We start from the raw sequence: 23,399 nt of genomic DNA on the forward strand, positions 1-23,399 counted from the left end.
ATCTCCCTCCCCTCCCATACTCACATCACTTTCAAATCCCAGTCTCCACAGGTCACAAAAATCGACTTGACGCTGGGATCTAAGAGGCCTTCCTTTGCCATCCACTCGTCAACCCTCTGAAAGGAAGGCAAGAAAAGAGGATGAGTTTTGCAGAGACAGGCCGAGCCACAAGAGTTAAACTCAGATAAGCTGCTTGCAATCAAGAGAGAAGAAAATTGTGATCTTATCCAACCTCTCCCTCTCTCTCTTCTCTCTTTGCTTGCCATCTCAACAACAGCACATTTGGACCTTTGAAGATTTCTGATAGGAGACATCAGGCAACCAGAGGAGAGATGATCTTATCAGACACCGCAGCAGCTCTGCTTGTGGAGGGATGAAAGTTGTGCAGCGTTAACGGGACAATACAACCGTGCTGTTACCTGGCATTTCTCCTCTCCCTGTACCAAAGAGGCTCGTAGGAAACATAACTTTTGTCCCCTCCAGTGACGAGAAAAGACAGGTATTTTGAGATGGCATCCCTCCCCTACAGCATTTCTCACATACACCAATTCATATAGCAGCAGGGGGATGTGGGAAGTGGGAAAAAATTGAAGGGCTGGGCACACACAGGCACTGTGTGGCAGTAACAAGCAAAGCCAGGTGTCCCCTTCCTCTCCAGGCTGGATCCCTCTTTCCTTCTTATAGTTCTGAAGTAGTGCTTGTTCAGGGTAGTGTGGATTTAAAGAGGATCCACTATTCCTGATCAGTTCCCAGAGGGACAGACATTCTGGGTCCTCTTAAAAAATGGGCCATGTTAACCTGGAGGATGCAATCCACCTCAGGGATTAAGGAACTAACCTAGACTATAAGCCCTGCACACACAGAAGCCCTGCATAGACACTTAGTCCACGTAAAACTAGCAAATGACATGCCCAAAATCTTGCAGTGGCAGGCAATCAACTGTTATTATGCAACCTCATTAGCAGCATTTTCAATGCTTGAGCAACAGAAATCCCTCCTCTTTTCCCTTGCTTGACACTTTTCATTCCTGAGCAAACCAGCATGCCTCAGAAGCTGCCTGACCTGAATCTCATTTTAACCTAGAAACACGTTGCTGTATGAACACCTTTTCTGTCCAAATTAAAAAAAATTCTACATAAGTGTTTCCACACTCCAAGAAGCTTCCATAGAAACAGAATGAACCATTTTCTGGAATACTCCAGTGGCAATCTACTTTCACCCATCCAGGCAAAGAGGGCTCTCCCTCCTGGGGGAAACAGGCTCATGCATCCATATGTTTATGGACAAGCAAGATTGCTGAATGTTCTCTGGAGAGCTGGGGGTTTGCATGGATGTGAGACACCCCCTCTGACTGAAGAGCACCATCTTCAGTCTCATGTCACCAACACAGCCTTTCCTGCCAGGGGTCAATGCTTCTTCCTGTGACTGTACAACATCCCCCTGAGTAAAACTCTCCAGAAAAGCAGCATCCAGCCTCTCAGCCACACTCCCTTTGGCTGACAGGGTCTCCCAACCAGCCTCACATGAGCCTGCCCAGAGTTGGGGACAGCAGTGGTAACTTTTCTAAACTCCCTGATGTAAGTGCCCATCAAATGCTGTCTCCATGGAGGATTTTAACACCTTTAATTTGATTTCCTCAGATAAACAATTGTTGCAATTATTCTGATTAGGAACAATTAGGTTACATAGCAGTGGAAATCCTGACAGAGATGACGCATCAAACACCAACCTGCAGCCCAAGTAGGCTCTGCTTGAGGAGGTTTCCTTCCCTATCTGACTACCAACAAAAGCTATTGATGGAGAAATACTTCCAAGTTAATTAAGCCTTAAATGCTCTAGGAATTCCACATTAAGCAGAAGGTATTATTAGGGATGTATCTGCATTCACACATCCTTTAGATTAGATTTCAGAGGCCTTTTCTTTCTATACTACATGTATTATTGAGCATTTAAATAGGTAGAAAAAATAATTTAATAAAGTGCTGAGGGAGGGGAAAAGAAATGAAAGCAGAATCTCCAGGAGCAGTGGTCTCGAGCAATGTCTTGGTGCTTTAAAACTGGCTCAAGAAAGAATCGCCTCTTCTCCTATCTACTGGCAGGAGTTTGGATATCTTGTCAGCACCCTTGACATGAACAGCTGGAGATGACAGATCAATGGTTCAATAATCTCAGCAGTGTGTCACCAGTGTGACAGCAAATGTTATTCTAATGAAGCTGTAATCATAGTCAAATTACGCGGTTCGATTCTCAGCAAGGGGAGGGTGCAGGGAAAGAGATGAAGAGGGGACTACAAGACCAGAGGTCAGAGTTTGAGAACTAAAGGTTACTCTGCTTACCTCAAGCACTTGCTGGAGGCTTGGCTGCCCATCCACCATGCCTTGAATAATCCCAGTCAGCTGAAACAGAGACAAACGGAAAGCAGTCACCAGAGCAGCACTCAAAAGATCATTAGAGAGGTCTACTCTCCTGCCCATCTTTCTGCAACCAAAACATGCTCCTGTGACCCACAGGGGTGATGATGAGGAACCAGCCACAGCAGAGTGACCCTGCTTGCTCCCCAGCCACAGGCAAGGGCATAGCTCCATCCCAAACACAGAAATGTAGTGGAGTTCCTACCCACACCACAAAACTGCAAATTTTCAGCATGGCAGGATCCATTTGGGGAGCAGGGTCATACACCAGCATGATGCCCTTTTTCAACATGCCCTTCAGCAGTTTTGGTGTTGCCTTGATGTACACAGGCAGTGGTGACTACCAAGGTCTCTGGACATTCCTCTGCTGTCACAGTGACACCACAATTTCAGTGTCAGATGAACCAGAGAAATATTGGCAAGTGAGACCTGGAGTGGACTCAGTCATCCTCCCCTGAGCTGGGCAGACAGCATGTCCATGTTCCCATAGTCCATCACAGCATTCCTCAGCAGTTCAAAATTGTATTCAAAATAATGGAATGAAATCTGAAGAAAAGCACTTTCTTCCAGAGCCCTGTCTAGTCTGTTTTCCAGTAGGTTCCTTAGAAGAAGTCCTGCTAACAGATACTCCTGCTGACTGCTCCTAGACCGCTCAGCTGCTCAAAGCTAAACACATGCATTGAAAGATGCAGTCTCATGGGCCTCTGCCTGTGTCTGCCCAGGAGAGCTTGAGGCACATGGAAAACCGATAATTTTTCTGTCTGCCTTCCAACTGACAAAACTGTCTTTTAACATATTGAATATTGGAGTTCAGTAGCTTGCCATCAATGCACCCAAGTAATTAAAAAAATCATTATTAGAACAAGTGCCCACTATGGGATTTTACTTCATATAGCACTTTCCTGAAGCTACACATCTCACACGTTTTCATAAAATAAAGGTCAAGCACAGCCTAGAAGCATCCATGCCTCTGGAAGCCACAGCATCCAGTTGAGAGGTACTGATGGCCACACCATCACCCAGGAGTAACTCTTCCACGCAGACCAGCTCAAACTACTTGTACAGGAGAAGTCCTCTCACAAACCAGAGGGCTCTGGGCTTTATTAAGTATGTGGCAACTGAAGGAAGCTAAATGGTTTCTATCTCTCAGTTTCTTTGGCTGCTTGGCTTACAGCACTGAACTTGGAGGACAGAAAAAGAAATTATAATAAACTCCAATTAAACTGTAATTACATTTAATGAATACCAAATACCTGACTCACTGAATAAACTGTAAGTGGAAAGATTATTTTCTCATAGTGACTCCATGAAATGGCAATACATACCTTTTAGGGGAAGTATTTTAATTTTAAGAATGCAGAGTTCCTCTAGGTGTGTTTCTCAAGTTCATCAAGCCATTATGAAGTGGAATTTTAGGAAAGTGGAGGGACATAGACACTGTTTTGTATTTGGGAAACTGTTTTAATAATAATCTCTATTTTAATTGTGTTAACAGCTGCTACCTACAGACTTCCATACTCTGAGAAGCAAATAGATTTGAGGAACGAATGCATGGCTCTTTAGAGCAGTTTTTAAAACTCACTGGCGTGGTTTTTGCTTTTCTTGCCATCTTTCTCTCCATGTACTCTTCTGGCAGAGGTGGAAGGTTCACCTATTGCTAAGTGCTGGTTCTACCTTTCAGACAGCAGCTCAACCCAAATCTCTGGAAGTGACTGAAAGGTGTGTTCAGAAAAGAACACAGAATCATAGAATAGTTTGTTTTGGAAGAGACCTTTAAAGTTCATCCAGTCCAACCTCCCTCACAGTGAGCAGGGACATCTTCAACTAGATCAGGTTGCTCACAGCCCCATCCAACCTAACCTTGAATGTTACGTCTCTGGCAACCTGTGCAACTGTTTCACCACCCTCAATGTAAAAATCTTCTTCTGTACACTTAGTTGACTAGTTTAAAGTCATTATTCCTTGTCCTGTCACAATGGGGCCAAGTTGAAAAGTCCATCTTATAGGCCCTCTTAAGTAATAAAAGGTCACAATAAGGTCTCTTGGTAGTATTATCTTTTCCAAGCTGAACAGCCCCAAAGCTCCCAGCCTTTCCTCACAGGAGAGGCGTTTCATCCCTCTGCTCATCTTCATGGCCCTCCTCTGAACCTACTCCAAGAGGTCCAAGTCTTTTCTGTGCTAAGGATGACAGGTGACATTTCACTATCTCAGCCAGTACTGGTGCAAATGGTTTCTACCATTCCAGGCACCCTCAGGACTCTATCTGTGGAGCACTGCACCCCTGATGCCATGGGAGGACAGGGTATAATGGCCTCATCCAGACATTTCCCATCAGGAGGAGGGAGGGATATGGAGGCAAATGCAGAGGTGCCACCAAGAGTCACTGCTTATTCTTGCCCAAAACTCCTTCTGTCCTTCCCTGCCAGGCTAGCAAAGCACCAGCCTGTCTGTACAAGGACACATTGCCAAGCATACACACACAAGATTCACGCTGCAGAAATCACACACATGAATACAAAGGAATGTATCTGCTTCATAGGTACACTTCAACGCAGGTCAGAGTGCTCAAACTGGACCAGATTTCTACTCTCTCATCCTTTCTGATACTTTTTGTTATCAGTTATGTCCATCTGCCACATCCAACCTAGTGCATTGGATCTCTGCAGCATTATCTGGTCTTGCAGCTTTGAAAAAGTATAAAACATAAAACTGCACAATTGTAAAATTTCACTGGTTATCCCAAGAAGCATGAGGTACTTGGGAACATAAGCAAGCTATAATGCCTTTATCTTTTTGTATTTTTATTGTCTATTCCTTCAGGAAAAAAATCAATAAAAATTAGTCATAAAAAGAGAGCCAAGTATCGTGAAAAGATCTGTACAAGCACCTTGCATGTAGAGGGAACCTCTCCTTAATGCTCCTGGCAAGAACTTTCTTGGGCACCAGAAAAATCATCTGCATCTTCCGACAAGGCATGATGAGCTTTATACACCTAGAAACAGCTTTTAACAACTTCTCCACCTAAGCATTCAGCTCCCGCCTCACAATAACCAAGGTTCACAACCTGTTGTTTTACAGAAGCAGGTCAGGAGAAAGGGGACAAGATGAGGTCTCAGAGTGAGCCAGCACTGGAAGAAAGCTCCTGGCCATTGATGTGGGGAATTGGAGAAACATCCAGTAGCCAGGGGAGAGCACACCAAAAGGTAAGCAAAGGGAGGCTTGAGGGAGGCAACAAGCTCTCCACCCTTCCAAGTACCCTTCCCATGCTGCGCTGTTGTCTTCAAGAAGGAAGAGTGATGGAAGAGGTAATCCAAACCCAAGGAGTAATGTCAAGCAACCCCAGTAACCCTTCCACACAGTCTACATCAAGCAGTTCTACTGCTTAGCAAAGGCAGGGGGGAGAGGGGAAATCAGCAGCACAGCAGACAGGCTCCCATGTAATGTCAACACCAGTGCTTTTGCTAGAGAGTTTATCTGGGAAATCATCGTATTTCTACTCCAAGACAGTTTGCTGATTACCTAAGCACTTGTCTCTGGTGTACCATCTGATAATCAGGCCTGGTCTTTCTTTGTAGACAAAGAGGCCAATAAATCTCAACCTTTGTAAGTAGAGGTGCCTAGACAAAGCCCTTTACTGGCATTTAGCAAAATTAGTATTTTTCAGAAAACATAAACCAGCAGAAAGTCGATAACAAGTGCTGGAGCAGTTCAGGCAGCAGCTCTGCAAGAGGCACATCCTGGCTGTGTCCCTGGGGTCTCAAGCAAACCTACACCAGCGGCACAGGGATGATCTCTGCACTTACTTGGCAGCACCCCACTGTTTAGTAAGGTTCACCAGTGGCTCTCAGGGTAGGGTTTCAAACTCAGCCCCATACATGGGCCTCAGGAACAAGCACATCTCCAGCCACGATCCCACTCTTGGGGATCTGTAACAGGCCAGGGGACTGCCAAGCCAGGAAGGACAGGGGCCATGCTGGGCACTAAGTAGCAAGGGGTACAATGCAGGGGTGACCAGGAGCCAGTGACATCAAGGCTAGGATTAAATACTAATCCATGCTGTTAACAACAGAGGACTTGCCAAACCTGGCAGTGCAGCCTTTTTGCACCATTGACAGACACAGGTGGGGGTTCTGCAATCATTTTGCCTGCTGGCCTCAGTACTGCCCATTTTCGCCAAGCTCTGGACATGATGCCAGACTGAGGTTCATGGCAGAGTCTGCAGCAGAATGCTGACCTGGGACACCTGTGCCCATCCTGCAAAAGCACAGCCATCACAGACACACTCAGCTTCACTTGCTTCAAGGCTCCACACAGGAGACACAAACACCTGGTCCAGACCCCCAAGAGCAAGAGAAAACCAAGAAACCATCACTGCAGTACAGGAGCATTACATGGGCTGACTGTGGGTCACAAGGTCATCATCTAGTGAAGCTCTGAATGTCCCTAGATTGCAGCAGGCTGGACGCTCCGTTCAGCTCCCAAAGCTGAACCACAAGCACACACCAAGCAAGTAATGCAGACTCTTGTGCAAGAACAGAGCCACAGTCTTTAGAAACAGGGGAAAGCATGCAACAGACAGATTTCCAGAAAAAGGAGTTTTGGTGGGAGTTAATGAGACAACTTCTCTCCAGAATTTAGGTGACTTGCAAGGCTGACATTTTGGGCTCAGCTCTAGAAGATGACGTTGTCTTTAGCAAAGATCAGGTGCAAGCTGTTAGATTTATCACATTTGTACAAGCATATGTCCAGCAAGTCTCATGGGGACAAGGACAGCCAAAGTAGTTGCCCAGCCTTCTAGCATTAAGGTTGCAAAACCATTTCCATTATAACCCTCTGTTCTCACACATTTATAGGTTTCTGAAAGCTCTTCTCTGGGGAATAATGTTTTCTGGGCTTAGTCTTTTTTTTTTTTTAAAGTTTAAATAAAATACCTTCAGACGGTTTTGAGTTACAGCAGAATAAAAATAAGTATTTGTTTTTACAATGTGAAAATATGGAAGGGGCTGGTTGGTTCTGGAGGGGACTCCACCTAACACAGAGGAGTCATTTTTCATCAGGCTAGTACAGGTGGGACAAGCCCTCCATGGGCTTAAGCCTGTAGCCACAGAGGTAAGGGAAAACACACCATGGTGTTGATGACAAGACAGGGACAGAATGAAGAACTTGAATACACTGATTCCTACAGTCAGTATTTTAGTGATTGTGCTGGCCAAAATTGAACCATTGGACTGACAGGAAAAAAAAGCTCAAAGCAAAAGGAACTTAAAGTTTCTTTTGGTGATTATGACAAGGAGGGAAAACACACTTGGAAAAATAGTTAACGTTTTTTGGTTGAATTAAAAACAAAACAAAAAAGCCACTCCAAATCAACTACGAAACCAAACCCCTGCTCCTCAACTCCTCTGAACCATCAGGGATCATATTTACCACCTTCATTCCATATCTGGGGAAAGGTGGCCACAGCTCAAAAGCAGCTGTCTTCAGCAATGAGAGTAAGCAAGTAAAGAGCAATCAAGCGGCCCACAATTACAACACCAAAAAGAAAGTCTTAAAAATGCAAACATGAATTATCCTACCACTCTGAAGGACTCCCCAGATCCTAACATGCAGGTCCACAGGACAGTCATTTAGTGCCTCTGAACCACACATTTGCACAGCACTGTCTTTCCTCAGTCCATGCTCTCTTTGATCTTCCCCACCACAGAGGAGAACAGCAAAATTTCAAGAGCTCATAAAGAGGTTACAGGATTTTGAACATCAGCTAACACGTGCTTACTTAGTAGTCACCCAATGAGACATTTTTTAGCTGTAAATACATTTATCTTAGTTGGCAGATCACAGCTAGAGTTATTTATGAATCCAAACTGATGTCTTTACACATTACTGCAATAACAAAAAATTATTCTCTTTGTCATTAACTCAAGGCTGGCATGACACACTGCCTTGCAGCTGCACCGTGAAGAGGTGACCTGAGTCCCTGGTGCAATGGAAACCTGCTTCCCAGAGAGACTCTTGGAGCACCAGGGAACCTTTGCACTTTACCTCTGTACAGAAGGGCGTAAGCTGGGGGTGCACCACAGGCTGAACATACATGTGAAAGGTGGATTCGATCTCCATCGTCCTGCCATTCAGCTTCAGGATAGGGAATTCGATGATTTCCTGAATAGAGCAAAAAGAAAAGCAGCTGTTCATTTAAAACAAACAAGAAATGAAGATGGAAATGATCCCATCTAGCAAGGTGGCCTGATAGTCCCAAACAAAAATAAACTCAACACAAAGCTCTGCAGAAGTGGGAAGGTGGTGCCAGAGCACCGAGCACATCCAACACCACCAGAACAGACGAGGATGGTGCTGATGCTCATCGCAGCAGGGACAGGCTGCAAGGAGGTCTCTGTGCTCAGCACTGCAGCTGCACACATCACTCCCTAAGCTGAACCCAAGGTAGCACCAGTCCCATGTGCTACCCAGGGAATATGAAGCTGTGCTCACAATGGGCTCACAGCTGTTTAGCAAGCACATCGCAGGGGCTGTGCCCTCCCCAAGACCAGTCTCAACCCTTCCAGCCCACCATCCTTTTAGAGGACACCACCACACAGACAACAGGAACTACTGCATGAAGCACCTCCTTCTCTGGAAAGGCTGAGGAGGACTGCCCTCCTCCAACAGACTGAGAAGAGGAGCTGAAAGCTTCCCCCACATCCATCCCTATGGGATACAGCACAGTAGCAAGCCCTGCTTCATTTTCTGCTTTGTAGCCAATTTATGCTGATAGGGAAATAAAAACGTTCCTTCGTCAGAAGAATGTTCAATTATTTGAATAATCAGCAATCAAAAATTTACATGAACCTGTTAATAAAAAGTTTAAACAAATCCAGTTGCGATGGATTTCTCAATTATTAAAAAATATACATGAAATTAAAAAAGCCACCCACTGAATAAAAGCGATAAAATCCTTTGTGTTCACCCCCCTCCTTCTCCACTCCCTTTCTTTCTTCTAGTTTAATGTAAGAGGAGAAGTGACAATTTGTTTGGTGTCTTTAAAGAATAATTTGTCTATGTTATTTAATAGAGATCCATGGCACCAAGGTTCTGGAGTGCAAATGAGCCTGCTGAGTGATATCCATGCAACAAGCCTCTCAAATCACTTCTAGAGAAAAACAGAGAGAGGGAGAGAGAATAAAAAAAATATTGCTTTTTAATATTCAAAAACAGTTTGCAAAATTTAATCAAAGCAGAGCAAAAGCTAACATTTTTACCACTTTGACATTTTTATTAGTGCTTTCATAAATTTTTAAAACATGAATGGAATTAGTTTAACAACAAAAAAAAAACTGCCTGAAAACATCTGGAAGAGACAAATAAGAAATAATAAAAAATGGAAAAAAAATCCAACTCCTGTGAGTAAAATTAGCATGTGAAAAATGCAGCCGCTGCAGAGGAACTAACACACTTTTTTGGAGCGTGGTTGCAACCCTCATGACCTGCAGGCGGAAATTATCGTGAGGTTACACATATGAGCTGATGACATCACCACCCCACCAGGCAGCAGGAGGGCAAGAAGCTGGGTGGGTAAATGGAAACAACAGATAATTTAAATAGCCAGGAGAAACACCCAATTTCTGTGGTGGGCAGAGCCCAGAGACAGAGCAGAGCAGTTCCCCAGTGCAGCAGGGGCACAGCCCAGACCAGGGCACATGGAGAGCACGTGCTGCTGAGATGGAAAGTTAGAAAAAAATGTAAAAATCAAATAAAGTTTTAATAGTGTGGAAGTGCCCAGGTGTAGACATTGAGCAGTGAAGCTGCACAGGAGGCACGGCTTAAGCATTTCCTCATGGTCTGCTGTGCCACTCCCTGTGCATGCTGTGCTGGATGAGGCAGACTGGATGGATGGGCACATCCTTCCCTACTGCCATACCACCCCACTGGGAGTCACCAAGTTTTCCCAGGAAAGAGAGCACACTTGACCCAGGGGCTCCAAGGGAAGGAGAAGGCACACACCAAACACTAGAGTATTAGCCAATTTGCCTGCTGTGGTGCAGCCAAACTCACCAGCTTCAGCCACCCAAGAGGACCCATGGAAATAAGAAATGCTGGATACAGCTGATCCTCCCCTCAAAAGGGCCACCACAGACAGGCTCTGAAAGCATCAAACTTCTGTTCAGAAGGAAAACAGACTGCAAAGTTTGAAGTCAACAGACAGGCTGCCATAATAGGGCCAGGCTTAACCTCAGAATAACACCATTCCATCTTTCAAATGGGTCTGGGGCATCTCACTGCCCCTTACACCTGCATCCCACCCAGAGGGTGATCATGGAAGCAAGGCAAGCTCACGGCAAGGCAAGGCAAACATTTCCCTTTCCAGAGAGGGACACACACCGGCTGGATTTCAGAGCAGGGCTGTGCTGCAATGCTGGGATGTACCCTAAGGGACCACAAACATCCTCAGGGGCCATCAAGTGGCTGGATGCAAAGCAAGACTGAAAGACAGGCAGCTGCTCATCTGATACACAAAGGCGTCCTCGCCTTCCAGAACCAAAGGCAAAAGCACTTCCAGGAGGGTTTGATTAAGACAGACGGAGGAAATAAAAAGCCATACTTAAAAAATGTGGAAAATGTAACAGTATCCAGAATTACTGGAGGTCTGTGGGAAGTGCATGGCCAGGAGCAGGGGTGGAACCCCAGAGGAAGCTATAGTGTCTTAGGAGAAAGTGCTGCCACTCCCTTGGGCTTACTGGGTCAGTTTTTGAAACAAGTGGTAAGGAACCTTCCCCAAAAAGCAGTTTATCTGCACGCTTCCTATAGCGGAGATTTTTCCAGTCTCTGGCAGTGTTTGCTCCACTGGTATCTAAGGCAACAGATACCAGCCCCATGAAATCAGCCCCACTCCTCACTAACAACGTTAGCCAGTCCTGCAATGAAATTTAACCTGTGACACTGCTGTACTTTTCATTTAAACTTTCATTTGGAGAGAAGCAGTGTTTGGAGACCCTGCAGTTTGTCCTGCTAATAAAGACAAGTGTTGGGACCTTTAAAGGTGCCATTCATCTTTTGCCTTTATTAAATTCAATTTTCTTAAGCCCATGATACATCATGAAATTAAGAGTTGACATTCCTGCAGAAACAAAAATATCTATCAAACATAAACAGAAAGGGGGGAGAAAAGAGGCCTCTATTACCAAGAATTTATGACTTAAAGTAGATCTGTTTCCACTTTTTTTCTCTCTCTCTCTCTCTTTTTTTTTTTTTTAACAAGCATATGGTTTGTTTTAGATATCTGAAATGTTATTACAGATCTAGAATTTCATTAGTAATTATTATGAAACGGTGAGCACTTAGACACTCATACACACAACCCCCCAAGAGACTGTGATGCAGGAAGGCAGCCGGGTGCTCTCTCATATTTCACAGCAGCCCAGTGAGCTCAACATGCTCAGCTCCATCTCCAACATTCAAGGACCTTCCCTGCTTCTTCCCAGGCAGGAAAGGTGGAGGAAGCAGCATGAGGGAGTTAAGGGCAGAGATTCACTGACACTTCCTTTCTTCTATCAGAGCCTGATCATCTCTAAGTGTTACCTTGAGACCCTCACATATATCCACTCCAACATGGAGTAAATGTTCCAACTTTGGCAGTGATTTGTGCCAGCAGCATTTGGGGCTTCTAAGCCTTCCCTCTGCCCCCACCAGTAGCTTTTCCTTATAGCACAACCAGGAGTTATGGATGTGCTAAAATAATGCTGAGGGTGTCCAGAGGCTGCAAATAGCCGCGAGCTACCAGCAGAACAAATGTACTCATTTGAATTTTGCGAGCACTGCAATTAGGTATTTTATTTAGCACTGCAAAGTAACTTGAAAGGAAATCCAGGATTCAAACCACCACCAATAAATAAGCGGCTTTTTATTTTCCTTTCATTGTCAGAGAAGTTGAACATGTTTTCTGTTGAGAAATTCTGCACAAGGCTCCCAATTACAGGCATTTGCATTTATATTGTTGGAACACAGAGCTTCTAAAATCAATATTAACACGCTTAAAGAAAAAAACATCAGCACCCTGTCCCTCCCCTCAGCTGTGCCCCCAAACAGGGTAACAATAGGAACCTACAGAGCCAGAGGCTTATACAGATCCATTACCAGGTCGACTCTCTTTATAACACTCCTACATTTACTATTTCAAGGTACTCCAAGCAAATCTATGTGACAGCTTCCTCAGAACTTTTGTCCTTCAGAAAAACCATGGGTTTAAAAAAAGTTCCAGGTAGAAGTCTCCTGTGCAACCTGGCTGTCCCTAGCCAGTGGGTTGAGCAGCAGCAGGGTAACTGTGGAATGGCTAGGGACTTTCTTCTAAGAGGGATTTGAAAAATTCTTAATGGCATATGAAAGCACTGCTATAAACCCAGTCCTTTCTTACCCAGTTGTCCTATATGAAACTGCCTTCCCTTTAACACCAGAGCAGCGATGCACCAATTCAGCTGTCTTGATCTTCTTGCTAATAAAAGAAATGAACAAGCACAAAACTATACTTGCTAAACAATTTCCAGTCAGAGAAGAAAGCACCTGAAATTACCCTAATTCCCATAGAGGAAGCTTATTGCTTATCCTTTTTGCTTATCATTATGGAGAAAGAACAAAGTGCCAGCAAGAGCTTCCCAGCTTTCAAAACCTTTTAATCCAGATGCCTATCTACAAAGTGGACAGGGCACGCTTCAGGACACAGTTATATATTTGAGGAGGACCGTATGGCCTATTCAGTTCAAAAACTACCAGAGAATAATTTATCCCTCACTCTAACCCCCATGTGAAGAAGTTTAATAAACACAAGAATAAAAGATGCCCATAAAAATCAGAGCTGACTGTTCAAAATGCAATAAAAACAAGCAGAGGCTGTTGAGAGAAACGGATTTTGTCTGATAAGGAAAAGCATAAAACTTCTTACCAAAAGAACCATTTACACCTTCAAAAAAGGTTAGGGCAGAAGAGGCAAGGGAGTGTCTGTGGAGGGACAGAGCTTAGCACCAGCTCATGTTGTTCAGGGATGGTTTTCCCCCCCTCCTCTTTAAAGAAAAAAAAGTCATTTTATGCACAAGGAGCTTATTTCTTAAACAAACACTCGTGTTTTTGATTTACACCACGGGCTGCTCCTAAATAATTTATGGCGGGTTAAATTTATTGCACAGCCCTGGCCGGCTGCAAATTCGAATTGCCAAATAATTAGATTTTAGGGCAATGCTTATAAATTATCCGCCGATTTGTCCGGACTTGTTTGTCAGTTGCTTTGTGCTTCGGGTCATCTTTGGCATTTCACTGTTTGTGTTTTAATTGCTGATTTACACTTTGACAGATGAGAGTTGATGCCTCCAAGATCGGGGAGAGGGTGTGGGGGCGTTGAAGAGCAGAGAGAATCAGAGCTTTTAAAGCCTTGTGATTTTCTTTTTTTTTCCAAGGCAATTAAAATCGAAAAGGGACATAGTAAGGACAGCACTAGCCGAACAGATCTGCCTCCCCAGTTTCCATCCTCTGCCTTAATTATTATTTTAACTAAAGCCATTTCCAAGTGAGCAGCCTTGCACTGGCCCTCAGGGGCAGTAACCAAGATGACCTCATAGGTCTTTTCCCCACTTCTAAATTTTCATTAAACTAACCAAAACAAGTACCATAAAGGCAACACCTCTCCAGTGTGGAACAGCAGGACTTCTGCTGAATCAGGGCTATGCTGGCTTTCCAAAGGATATCTGCCTGCACACACACTGTGGAGCCTCTCAGTGCCTCAGTCCTGGCTAAGTTACTCTGTGTACTGATTAAACCTCTCAAAAGGTCTTTGAGGAAACAGCTGACCTCCAAATTTCTTTTTTCCATTACCACCTAGCTTAAAATACACATAAGCATACATCTAACAAATTGATACATTTAAAAGTACTGCTATATCCTAGAAAAGCATGAAGGGAAATACACATCAAAAACAAAACACAAGCGAACTGGAAGGAATATGGGAAGATCATGAAACACTGGGATAGGATGACGTGAAGAAAAATTCTGCTGCCTGACCATTGATTATCCAATATTTATTCTTCCCCCTGCTCCCAGGTGAATGACACTTCCTACCCCCAACACTCAGACACTGAAGCCCAATGTCAAAGGCTAGATTTCCTCAAAGATAAATTCTGAGTTGCATTTTGGGTTCTGCACTGACATCAAACGTGGCTCTTGTTTCCCAGTGCTGCCTTACAACTCTGAGGGTGAGGGACCATTTCTCTTTCTTTAATAGAAGCTGAAATCCCCATCTAATCACATGCCTCCAGGAGCTTCAGCTTTAAAAGAGACATCTAGTCCATGCACCTGCCTGAGGGCAGCATCATCACCCCCTAAATAATTTCTGACTTTGTCTAGGCTGTTTTTACCGACTCCAATAAGAGAGACTCACACACTCCCCAGGCACTCACTCTATCCTCCTGTTTCATTAGTCTTATCATTGGCAAGTTTTTTCTAATGTCTAATCTGAATTTCCCTTGCTGTTGTTTAAATTCCCGACTGTTCTTCATACCCACAGCAGACACAGGCCGGAACATTGCCTTCCTCATTTTTGCAACAAAGACCTCATCTTATATACACCTCTCATCACTGATTAAACACAACCCCAACGCCATCCAGGCTGCACTCACAGCTGCATTTTGCAGACCCCTGATTCTCTTATTCTCACTGATTCTCTTAATCACTGTCTTGAAATAGTATCTTTTTTTTCTTCTAAAAGAGTATGGAATACAAAGTGAAGTACTTCATCAGCTCAAGTCCCTTCTTAAAGGGCCAACAAAAGGAAGATCCACATCTCACAAATGATGCTTTTCTCCTAAACTTACCACTGTGGTCCTTGGGAGTTTTTCATGCCTGCCATTGCACCTGAAATCTTGACAGCAGGCTCACAACCCATGTCCTGCCATTCTTAACAAAACTTCCAGTAATCATTTTCTCCCAGGCTGGTTCCTACCTCTCACCACCAGCATCATCTTTCCCTGCCAAAACTCACTAAGCTATTTTGATCTTTCCAGCAGGACCCAGACATCAAGAATAAGGCAGAATTTCCCTCTTTTCACACATGGGATGAGAAATATAGACCATCAGACATCAACACTTCAATGTGTTTCTTCAAGCCCTATTGACATATATTTAACCACCCAGAACATCTCTACTGACACAGCCAACAACAATTTAAGCTTGACAGTTTGGGGGAAGTTTAGCACTCAGACCAAGTTAAAAACAGCACACACACACATTTCCAAGTATTACCTTTCCACTGCAAGATGGCAACTACACTATATCCTTTTTCACATCCACTCCTCTCTATGGCAGACAAACAGCCTGTGCAGTCCCTGTTGCAGAATTATCAGATCATTTCAAGTCCCAACCTCTTCACCTGATATTGAGCAGGACAAATGATCAATGTTCCCAACGACACTAAAACATCTGGGATGGGTAGAAAGGGCACATTAGTGCATGTAAATGAATACCCAGGGTTTTACAGACATCACAACTAGCTGCTGATGGCAGCACATTTCTGCCTGACAGAAAGGAACTAAATAATGTTATGAAGAGTTATTTTGCCAGCTAACAAGTGCACAGATCAACAAAGACAACACAGGGATGGTTGCACAGCAAGCTTGGCATAAAGGGGGAAAAGCCCACAAGATTTAAGCACATCCTGTGTTCCTCTCACTAAAAGAGCTGAGCTGCATTGCTTCTTTATCAGGAAGATTTTGTTCAAAGTTAAGACAAGATCACTTTAACACAGCAAAGACAATTTCCCAGGAACCATGGCAGCCTGAAAAGCATCATCCCCAAGTAACACTAGCTGGGCACTATGCCATGACAGAATACTGCCTAGTTTTCAAACATTATGCTGGGAGTGATGCAAAATACTTCCCATGCCTCAGAGGCTGTGAAAGAGCAGCAGGTACACACCGACCGTCGAGAATCACACCAGGCCATGCACATGGCAGGACAAGCACAGCAAATATACAAACCTGGATATACTTCCCATCCCCTTCACTTCAGAAATGCACATGATGGGAGTGTTTCAAGAAACACACGTAGCCCTCATCAGTGGCTTTATGGAGAGGCAAACAATCCAACACACTTGCACATTCCTGAGCTAGCTTGGATCTTTTCCTTTCAGGGTGACTGCCGCTCAACTACTTTCTGCTGTAACAACAAGTCTACTTAACTTTGCAACTTGTCACCTAAACGATGTGTAATGTTTGCACAGCTAAGGATACAGTGTTCAAACAGCACAGGTGGGAAATTGCACTCCAGGATGCATAACTGATGTGGGGTCTCCGCACACTGTGAGGGAAAGGGCAACATGACTGATTGCTTTAAAGCAGTCATCTCATCAGCCTGTCAATAACCAGGCAAAAGCTGAGCAGGTTAGGTCAGGTTAGGACTGCAGCCATTGGCCACCTGAGTGCCTTGGTATTTTAGAATTGTTGCTATAATAATGCTGGGTTTATATCTTTAAATAAAAAATTGCTTTGATTTTTTTTTTTGTTCATCAGATGTCTTGCCTGGTGGTCTCATGGTTGTGCTCTCCAGGAGACTTGGGTTCAATAACTGTTCATGTTCTCTAGCTCATCAGGTTTAAAATAAATACTGCTAATTCTGTTGCCTGAAGTCATAACCCACCCTGTCAGATTGACATGGGTCACAGCAAGGTTGTCCCCACTTACTGGGAGAATGAGGGAGGTCTCCAAATGCAGCTCTGACACCAGGTGCAGTGCAACCCTCTAAAGCTACAAGGCCTAAAGAAGTTTGTTCAAAAACTCAACACAAACAGGAAAATGCATTTGAAAGGGCTCTTATATGAACTGTTTCCTGCCACTCTAGAAATTTAAAGCATTCTGATGTAAGAACAATAGCATAATAACAGCCATAACTGACAAAGAGGTGATAAATATATACATATTTACTTACCTATAGTAAAAAGGAAAAAATACTTTTAAGTCACTATGTTACATGCATTTTTAACAGCATTTCTCTACAAACAGCATTGTAAGAAGCTGAATGGAGAAGTAGGTTATTAAAACTACACTCAAGCCTAAGATGCATGAACATAGGTAATTACAGATTAATATTCTACTGTAATACTTATGCTGAGTTAAAGTTGCCATGGGAAACAAGCCTGAATTTCTTTATTTTTCAGCAACTCATGATCATCCTCAATAAAGGTTTTGGCAAGTGATTTCTATTGCATTGAGCTTAACAGCCACACAAAAACAGCGCAAGAAGAAAGCTGCTACGTGGGGATGTCTAGCTAGAACAGGCAGGCACAGGCACACACATGTCCTTTACCCACCTCGGGGTAGGACTGTGACAATGTCTGTTACTGTGTGAGACACCTGCATTCCCATCCTGGCCTTCAGCTGGGATTGCGTGGATTCAGTCTCCACAGGAAATGATGTGGAAACACACAGAGCACCCTGCTCCCCAGCAGATGAGCGATCCCTCCATCGCCTCTTCCTGCAGCAAGTTTGTGATTTCAAGGACACATTCCTCCTCCAAAGTACCTTCAGCTATGGCTCCCAAGGCAGCTTCCCCATCCTCTATCTAGTCACCCTACGCAGAGAGCTTGGCAGGGACTGCACATCTGTTGATATGGCCTAAATTTGGTGGAAATCAGCATCCATTCCCATTACAAGGTCAGCCTATAAATCACAGCAGCTCAGGTGCAGAGACACACGACTCAGTTGTCCCTGCTGCAGTAACAAGATCGCAGATAGAGCAGGACAGGCAGCTGAAAAATCATCACAGCCACTCCAGCTGTACCTGCCCGGGACTGGGAGCTGGATGTGAGACTGATGTTCAAGGGAAAACACATGTAATGCTCTTTTACAGCAGCACTCAAGGAAATGCACACTGAATCTGATATAACCTTCTCCTGCATTTGTACTAAATATTATCTTACAGAAATACTGGCTCCTATTTTTTAACACACTTTTGCCAATCACAGTACATACTGTGATCATCCAGATTTGTTTGAACACCAAAAATAAATTAGTAACTGAACATCTGCTTTGTCTGTGTCAGTGTTTATGGTTTTATGTTGAAATGGTGAGTGATGTTTTATATTTATTAGTATATCCAGTTTTATCTGACAGCAATTATAATTAAAAATTCTCCCAAAATAACAATCTAAATGCATGCTAAACAGAGTTGAAGTATCTAGGATACACTAACAAAAAAAAAATCAAGATATTTTCGCATTTAAAAAGTACTGTTTAGGAGGACACAGAAAACACTGTCTGTAAACAATTTATTCTTCTGTTTCTGGTCACAACCTTCTTCAGCAATAAGAAGACCTGAACATTTCATATTTTCCCTTTACAGAGAGTTTGAAAGAGGCCAATTACTACTTCCCAAATGATTACCAATTTGAGAGAATCTGAGACAATGAACACCTGAAAAAACTGACATGAAAAAACGCAACTTTACCATTATCAAAAGCTCATTTAGCAGCTCAGCTATTCCTAGATCCAGCTCCTTCTAGCAGGTCAGAGATCTGAGGCTCTTCTACACTTCCAGGCAGCAGACATACAGAGCTTGAATTATTTTGATTTTCATTCAAGTGGCTTTAATAAATTAGAGTAGAGATTAACATCATATATAGAAGGCTAATTTCAAATTCAGCTTTGAACAGATCTGATTTCTACCGTCAGACTTTTTATATTTGAAACAAATAATTTATTTTCATCCACTCGGCTGAAGTTGAAGGCAAGATACTCGGCTTGCTGACTGAAAGAGGCACACCTTCTTACTGCATTAATAAAGGCAGCCACAGACCTGAGTCTGTGGAGCTGCTTAACACAGTCACTGAAAGCACTGACCATCATAAACACTGGTGTCTACAAGGACAAAGGGACAAAAGAGCAAGACTCCCACTTACTAATGCATCTTCTCATGAAGCTAAAGCTCCATATGTATCCAGCTCTGTGGGCTGACAGTGTATAAAAGCAGGTACTTATAAACTCTTACCAGACAGTAAAATAAAAAAACTCAGAGCTGAAAAATGAAATACACCACCACCATTCAGGGTCCACCGACCTCTGCAGAATGACAGCTTCCAGCTGACCCCAGTGGGCTTCGGATCACATTCCAAAGGCACAAGGTAAGCTTTAAAGAGATGCGAGAGGCCAGCCATAAACATCTCTTGCTGCCAACCCTTAATGACCTTTGGCTGGCTAAAACACTACATGACACAGACTGTGCAGTTAAAACCCCCCACACCTTCTTTTCTCTCTGGGATGGTCCCATTATTCATGCATACATCCAGAAAAGCAATAAAGCTGAGCAGTTTCTATGTGTATATAAACAAGCACTGATGGAGGGGCGTATCTTCTGAAAGCAGTCAGAAGTCAGGGCTGCATGGATGCTCCCGTTCCTTTGTGGGCACAGGGCAGGGAGCATGAAGGACCCTCGATGTGTGACACAGGAGTGAGTGTAAAGCACAGGGCAGCGGGCACCAAGTACTCAGGCAGCAGTCTCAGCCCCAGAGCCACAATGCAGATGGCTTCCCATGGGAATACCACTGTCCTTGACCCTCCTTGATCCCCATTACAGAGGCCATAACACGAGACCTCAGAGAGAGATGGGGCAATGTAAAAGGGAATGGAAATGAAGGGGTCTTCAGGGCTCACGAATGAGCATGAAGGACTTCCCCAGGGATAAGGGCAGCAAGGCTGCCAGTTACAGAGGAGCACGAGTAAATACAACGGGAGGGGGGAGCAGATGTGGCAGTCACACATCTTAGTGCACACAAAAAGATAGCTCTTTCAGTAGTTTCTTGTAAGAAGACAGAATATTTTGAAGAACAATGAGTGAGAAATGTAAAATGTGCTGTATGGTGGTGAACTCTTGCAAGATTTTTAGGCCGAACTGGCTAAACTTACAGCTATGCCTACCCACTTAAAGTAATGTGGATCACAGCTTAGCTTAGCTCTGTATACACAGCCCTCTCATCAAATCCCACTGCATTTGAATTTCTTTGTATCTAGACTTTTATTTTGCATGTATTAAAATAAAAGCAAAAAATTATCAGTATCACAGTGAAAATCAGCACGTGACCATTTCTAGCTCCCAGCTCTGACCTCAGACCAAACCTCCAAAACCTGTCTATCAATTCTGCAGCGAAAGATTCTGTCACTAAAACTTTGCAGAAAACATCACTGAAATGCATGGCACAGATTGCTCACCATGACATAGCCCAGCAGTGAAGAGGACAAAAGCCATGCTGGTCAGCAAAGACATAAGAGGTAGGTAAGGGCATCAACTGAAGTCTCATTTTATAACGTTTCCAGATTTTGGCAGGCACCTTCAGCCTTTCCAGCTACATTGAGACCCATGTAGCAAAGGTAATTTCTTTATTTGTCAAACTAATTTGTTGGTGAGGATGTGAGGGACTGACAGCCCTTTCAACACATTATATGATGCAGACAGGCACTGAACACAGCAGACTGGAACAACAACACTGAAGAACATCTCCACCTTAAAGGTGCTATCTCACCAACAAAATATATAGCAGATCTGCATTGGCCCAGACCATTACTTTCCCTGGCAAGGACTTGGGGACAAAGCTCCTTAAAACAGTAGTAATCATATTCCACTCATGCTCCTTTTTACTGCCAGCTGTAAACTAGCTCCACATGCATCATGGTTTTGCATCAAAATGTGCACAGACCAAGCCCATATCCAAAGGGACAAGGTAGATCCAATTTACAGCTTTGACAGGTCTGTGCACCCGAGGCAGAGCATGCAGGAAATAGCCTGATATCTCACTTGGGGAGCGCTTAAGAGCCTGCTAGTAGAACTGGATACAGAGCCACAACAGCCTCCCACAAAGAGCCAGCAAAAGAGCAGGGAATTTGCCATCCATTTTTCAAGAAACACAAAGAACAGGCAGCACCCACCAAGGCACTACTGGGGAAGACAGGAGTCAAGTTTGATCCCAACTTGCAGCAATCCTTTGTTAGGACAAGTGCAAGGGAAACCACAGTGGCACTGGGAAATGCACACGCTGCACTGAGTCACCTCAGTAATGAGACACCACACTGAAAACTGCTTAAGTCTTTCATATAGTTGAAACAAAGCAAAAGGAACTTGTGACCCAATGCAGGTATTACTAACATATGCAGAGCAATTACTTTGCAGAGGAGGTTGAGTCCACTTTAGACCCAGAAATTCTGTTTGTTCACTAACAACCTAATATCAGGGTTTTTTTTTTCTTTTTAGTACAGTTTTCCAGTTAAAAACCTAGGCCTATCCTGATAACAACTGAGAATATTTTTACTAATCTGCTCTACAGCACTGTGGATGAACTGTTTGCAGATAAGTTCTGTACTTCATGTGGATCTCTGTACGTCTCAAGTGGCAGAGCACTAGAAGATCTCTCTGAAGCTGAACTCTTCCTGTCTCATTACACTCAGAGTTAAAACCCAGGCAAGGTATCTGATCTTGCTGAAATTATCTAAAAAACTGTTTTTCTTCTCTACTTAGATAAACCATTATGTTGCACATATTCCCATCATTCAAAATATTCTTTTCCTAAAGCTGTTTGCTACCAACAGTAGAATTTTTCTTTGCAGAATCAAACACAGCTGCCATTTATTAATGCAAGTTTCCAGCCAAAAACTTTTAAGACCCTTCCCAGTTCAGACAAATGACAAGTATACATGACTTAAATAACACATATGAATTGTGTTTTCAATAACACATGAATTGTCACTTCCTTGATGGAAATCAGACTCCTTTATTCATTCCCACCACACAGTCCTGGCATTGCTCCTGAGACAGCAGGTGACTGGCAAGCATCCTGGAGAACCAGCAACAGAAAAGAGGTGGGACAAACCAGAAAAAATTAGTGAGCCAGCATTGTGTTTTTTCCTCAGTAGAGCAGCAACTTGCATGGCAAAAATTAACATGATTAACTATTTACCTGAGGATGAATCTGCGGTTTATCACATGTAGCCTCAAAATCCAGCACTAAGAAGTAGTGATATCTCTGTGGAGGGAAGGATGACATTGCTGCCATGGAAGCTCCAAAGCCGTGGGACGCCAGTTTCCTGCTTACGATGGAGCGGAACCCTTCGAGAACACCAGCTGGGAAGAGGAGGGACACAGCTTGTCTTGACCTTGGAAGTAAGTTTGGGGGAAACTTTGCTGCTCCAGTATGGAGGAGTGCTATCATTGAACATCCAGAGGCATCTGAAACTGAAGAGAGACTCCTGTTACTCATGCACACCTACAACTCATCTCTGCTGGTGTCTGTTCACTGTCCTCCTCTGACAGGGTGGAGGTTCCAGCATCACAAACCTGAAATAACACAGTAGCCTGCTCTAAGCACAACAGATGATATTTGGATTAAACTTAAGGTGTCCAGAATCACAGGCCACTGAAAATAAACCTCTGCAAATTACTCTAAATTAAGAACTACGAGATACATAACAGTCATGGCTCCAGGCACCAGATTACATCCCACTGCTGATCCTCATCATAACAGAACATAACACAAACCAACTAAAACACAGAATATCCAATCTAAGCCCTGTTTAAATTTCTGAGGCCTTTTATCATTTCATATACAATGTAGTTTCTGATACATGGTAAAAATTAAACACAGCAATATGCATACCAACACTACAACTCATCCAAACAGCTTGACCCTGAAACACCTGCCAGTTGCACCAAAACATGGCATTTCCATTACAAATCCAGGTGGCTGGTGGCTGGAAGGTTCCTCCCCAGGAAAGTTCTTGTTTGGTCTGTACACAAGGTTTCTCAGAGATGTGATTTTAGTGCTAGACTCCATTTCTAATTTCAGGTATTTCTCCCAGAGGAGGCTATCAGTTCAACTGATCACATGCAGGTACTGCAGGAAGTGTAAAATGCAAGCAGGACTCCATAGGCTACTGTCTTCCTCCCAAAGAAACACCTCACTCAGCCATCACCTTCTGA

At 43.6% G+C, this 23,399-nt stretch overlaps 1 protein-coding gene across 5 annotated transcripts in view; it reads right to left on the reverse strand.

Annotated features, from left to right (window-relative positions):
- ERI3 (ERI1 exoribonuclease family member 3) overlaps positions 1-23,399 on the reverse strand; it is a 128,900-nt gene that overhangs the window by 96,713 nt on the left and 8,788 nt on the right. For 3 of the 5 annotated variants that reach the window (XR_010441195.1, XM_064719767.1, XM_064719768.1), the window contains exons 2-5: positions 22,381-22,655; positions 8,454-8,570; positions 2,337-2,396; positions 25-116 (exon numbers count right to left, since the gene is read on the reverse strand). Coding sequence is in view for 4 of the 5 variants with exons in the window: in XM_064719767.1 (XP_064575837.1) it covers positions 25-116; positions 2,337-2,396; positions 8,454-8,570; positions 22,381-22,632 (521 nt within the window). In the remaining variant the exon portion in view is untranslated. The remainder of the gene's footprint in view (positions 1-24; positions 117-2,336; positions 2,397-8,453; positions 8,571-22,380; positions 22,656-23,399) is intronic. The other 2 variants (XM_064719769.1, XM_064719770.1) reach the window with 1 other exon arrangement.

Source organism: Zonotrichia leucophrys, chromosome 8 (genome assembly GCF_028769735.1).
Source record: "Zonotrichia leucophrys gambelii isolate GWCS_2022_RI chromosome 8, RI_Zleu_2.0, whole genome shotgun sequence".
Taxonomy (NCBI): Eukaryota; Metazoa; Chordata; class Aves; order Passeriformes; family Passerellidae; genus Zonotrichia; species Zonotrichia leucophrys.